Source organism: Miscanthus floridulus, chromosome 7, assembly GCF_019320115.1.
Source record: "Miscanthus floridulus cultivar M001 chromosome 7, ASM1932011v1, whole genome shotgun sequence".
Lineage (NCBI taxonomy): Eukaryota > Viridiplantae > Streptophyta > Magnoliopsida > Poales > Poaceae > Miscanthus > Miscanthus floridulus.
This window is the reverse complement of record NC_089586.1, coordinates 43,200,522-43,204,160: the sequence shown is the minus strand read 5'-3', so window position 1 is coordinate 43,204,160 and position 3,639 is coordinate 43,200,522. Positions and strand designations below refer to the sequence as shown.

Here is a 3,639-nt window from a genome sequence, read left to right as displayed (position 1 = left end):
GAGGAGCAGGCCATGCCTGGACCTTACCCTAGGCACATGGGCCGGCACGGCACGGCCCGCTATAGAGCCGACGGCCCGCTGGCGGCCCGGCCTGTCCCCTCCCCCACCCCACTCCTCCTCCCCTCCCCATGGCCCAACGCGGCCCATGTGCTCCCCGCCGTCCTCGGCCCGCCTCCCCCCCTCATATATAAGTGGGCACGCCCGCGGCGGCTCTCCGCATCTCCCTCACGCCTCACCCCGAACCCTAGCGTCGGCGCCGTGGATGCCCCTCCCCTTCCCTCGTGCGACCTCTCCTCTCCTCGCAGCGCCGACGACCGAGCGCGGACGCCGACGCCCCCTGCCCCTCCCTCTCCTCGAGCGACGCCACTGCGGGAGCGAGCGCGTCGGCCCCGAGCTCCGCCCCAACGCAGATCTGGTGCCAAGACAAGCTCGCCGTCCGGCGACGGCCACTGCCATCTCCGGCCTCGCGCTGCCTCCTTCCTCGATCCTGCCTCCACTAGATTTGCGACGCTCGTCGTCCTCCTCACCATCCCTCACCTCCGCGGCGGCGCTGGATCTCCGTCGTGGATCTGGCCACGCTGGGTCTTCTCCACCGCGGATCTGGCTCCCCACCCTTGCCTCGATGCTGGCATGGCACCTCCTCCCCATCCCTGCCTCCCTCCCCCACTCTCCCTCGGTGGCTCGCGGCTAGGAGCGCACGCGCGGGCAGATCCGGCGACTCCCTCCCTTCCTTGTTTTCTCTCATCTCCATCTCTCTCACCCCCTCTTCATCTCCTCCTCTCCATCGCTTGAGGGAGGGCGCCGCCTGCGCAGCTCCTGCCCCCGAGATCCAGAGCTCCACCGCTCCTAGCCTCGGCGGCCACCTCCTCCTCACCTCCCCACGCGGCCGCTCAATGGGCCTCAGGCTGGCACGGCCTGTGAAATGGTTGTGCTTCTCGGACCGGTCCGGCACAGAAATCGACCCATAGGGCCGTGCCTGGGCCGAAGGCCAAGCTTGTGGTCCTATGAGGCACGGCATGGGAGGCACGGCGTGCCATACTAGCCCGTGCTAGCACAGGCCCAGGCCGTGCCAGTCCTAGCCGACCCGTTGGCCGTCTATAATCACATGTGGCCATGTGGGTCTGGTAAAAAAAATTCATGAGCAGGTGGGCACGCCCTATATTTTATATAGTATAGTTTGTGACATCATACGAAGATAGGTCAAAACCACCGCCACGGCAGCTAAAAGCCTAGTATCTGGGTGGTGGATTCATGTTGCGTTGATCCCGCAACCGGTTTTGTTATCTCCTACAACTAAAAAGAACAAAAGTAAGACAATTTTTTGGTGCGACATTTTTTTGGGTCGCCCTTCCCTCCCTTGCGATACCGCGGCTTAGATAGTCAGGTACGCCTCACGCAAACGCCTCACCATCTCGGGAAGGAAACCTCGCGGCCTCGCCATCTCGGGAAGGAAACGTTGCGCCTCTCCATCTCGGGAAGGAAATCTTGTAGCCTCCCTCATCCTGTGACTCATCCATCTCGGGCGACAGTCATCACCATCGCGTGGCCTCCCTCATCCTCGCTCACCGGGCAGGCACCCAATGACGGTGTTCTACCACAACGGCACGTTCGTGATCGAGTCGGCGTTCACGCCACTGTACCATGCGTACTTGAACTAGGTGGCGGTGTCCGTGGAGGACCGCCTACGCTGGAGCACCAGATGCTGACGACGTACGACGACTCATGGCAGGCGCTCAACTGGGTGGCCCAGAACGCCGTGTCAGGGCTAGAGCCTTGGCTGCAGGACCAGGCCAACCTGTCCTGGCTCTTTATCACCGGGGACAGTGCAGGCACCAACATCACGCACAAATGGCCATGCGCGTGGGGGGCATAGAGGAGGGCGGGCGGTGGTTGGACGGTGATGCAGCCATCATGAGGCTCCTGTTCCTGGACCCTTACTTCTAGGGGAAGTAGCAGTGACCGGGGAGATGATAGACCCGACGAGGCGGCACCAGTACGAGGCGATGTGGTCATTCATCTATGGCGGGCAGTACGGCATCGACGACCTATGGTTGGACCCGCTGTCATTGCCGGCGTCGCAATGGCGGAAGCTGGAACGCAATGATGACTTCCAGCCACACGGCCTGGCGTGCGCAGCGGCGATTGAAGGGTCGAGATGGCGGACTAGAGGGGGGGATGAATAGTCTTTTCTAAAATTAATCGCATCGGCTAACCGATATAAATGCGGAATTAAAACAATCGGTCTAGCCAAGACTATACCCCTCTATATATGTTCACTAGCACCTTGCAAAGATACTAATTATGCAACTAAGGTGCCGGGCTAGCTAGAGCTCTCCTAAACAATTCTAGGTGCAAGGTCACACAAACCTATGCCACTAGTACTTTAAGCAACAAGGGAGCTCCTACACATGCTAGTAAGCAAAAGCACAAAGCCAACTAAGCTCACTAGCAATGCTCAATAACAAGGCAACCAATGCCAAATTAGAGAGCGCAAATACTTAGCTACACAAACTAAGCAATGTGACTAACAAGGTTACTAAAACCAAATTAGTCACACAAGGGAGCTACTTCTATGCTACACAAGCAAGAAGGTAATTAGCAAGCTACACAAGCTATCTAATTACAAGAGCAACTACACAAGCTTAATATGTATAAAAGTAATCGCAAGCTTGTGTAATGGGGATGCAAACCAACGGGAAGAACAAGGTTGACACGATGATTTTTCTCCCGAGGTTCACGTGTTTGCCAACACGCTAGTCCCCGTTGTGTCGACCGCTCACTTGGTAGTTCGGCGGCTAATTAGCATCACCCGCTAAGCCCGCACATCGGGCGCCGCAAGAACCTACCCCTTGAGTGAGGGTAGCTCAATGACACGCTTTACTAAAGTTGCTCTTCGTGACTCACGCAGGGCGAGCACAAGTACCCCTCACAAGCACTTCTCTGGAGCGCCGCACAAGCTTCTTGCGGGCTTCGACGGAGACCACCGCCAAGCCGTCTAGGAGGTGGCAACCTCCAAGAGTAACAAGCACCACCGGCTTGCAACTCGATCACCTAGTGCCACTCGATGCAACCTCATGATGCAATCGCACTAGAATCGCTCACTCACACAATCGGATGATCACTATCAAGTATGTGTGAGATGGAGGGCTCCTAAGCACTCTCAAGCATGGACACAAAGTCCCCCAAGGTGCTCCACACTAGCCATGGCCGAAGGCCACTTCTATTTATAGCCCCAAGGGCTAAACTAGCCGTTACCCCTTCACTGGGCAACGGTCGGGCCGACTGGACGCTCCGGTCATGTTGACCGGATGCTGGACCTGAGCGTCCGATCGCCCGCAGACGACCACGTGTCCCAATTCCAACGGTCACTTGACCTAACCAGATGCTCCAGCTTCAACTGACCGGACGCTGGACCCTCAGCGTCTGGTCGTTTCCAGTAAGCTCCCGAGCATGACCGGACATGTCTGGTCGAACGTGATCGGATGCAGCCAGCGTCCGGTCACACTCCAGCTACTGCGTCACCATACGTCAGCCTGACCGAACACAGCCTGCTAGCGTCCGGTGCATTCAGATCCAGCGTCCGGTCAGTTGACCGACGCCAGCATCTTCGCGACCAACTCGTTTTCACTTCTAACTTCT

General features: G+C 58.1%; 1 protein-coding gene across 1 annotated transcript; it reads left to right on the top strand.

The window, feature by feature from the left end:
* Positions 1-1,699: 1,699 nt before the first annotated feature.
* LOC136465433 (tuliposide B-converting enzyme 1, amyloplastic-like) lies at positions 1,700-2,183 on the top strand. The gene is made up of 2 exons (XM_066464169.1): positions 1,700-1,829; positions 1,945-2,183. Exons 1-2 carry the CDS (start codon positions 1,700-1,702, stop codon positions 2,181-2,183), a joined length of 369 nt encoding a protein of 122 aa, XP_066320266.1.
* Positions 2,184-3,639: the final 1,456 nt, after the last annotated feature.

What these genes read in the sequence shown, in the direction of transcription:
- LOC136465433 (XM_066464169.1), top strand. Translation starts at nt 1,700, where the DNA reads ATGCTGACGACGTACGACGACTCATGGCAGGCGCTCAACTGGGTGGCC. An exon ending in TATCACCGGGGACAGTGCAG is followed by an intron (nt 1,830 to 1,944) that starts GCACCAACATCA and finishes CCTTACTTCTAG; the next exon opens with GGGAAGTAGCAGTGACCGGG.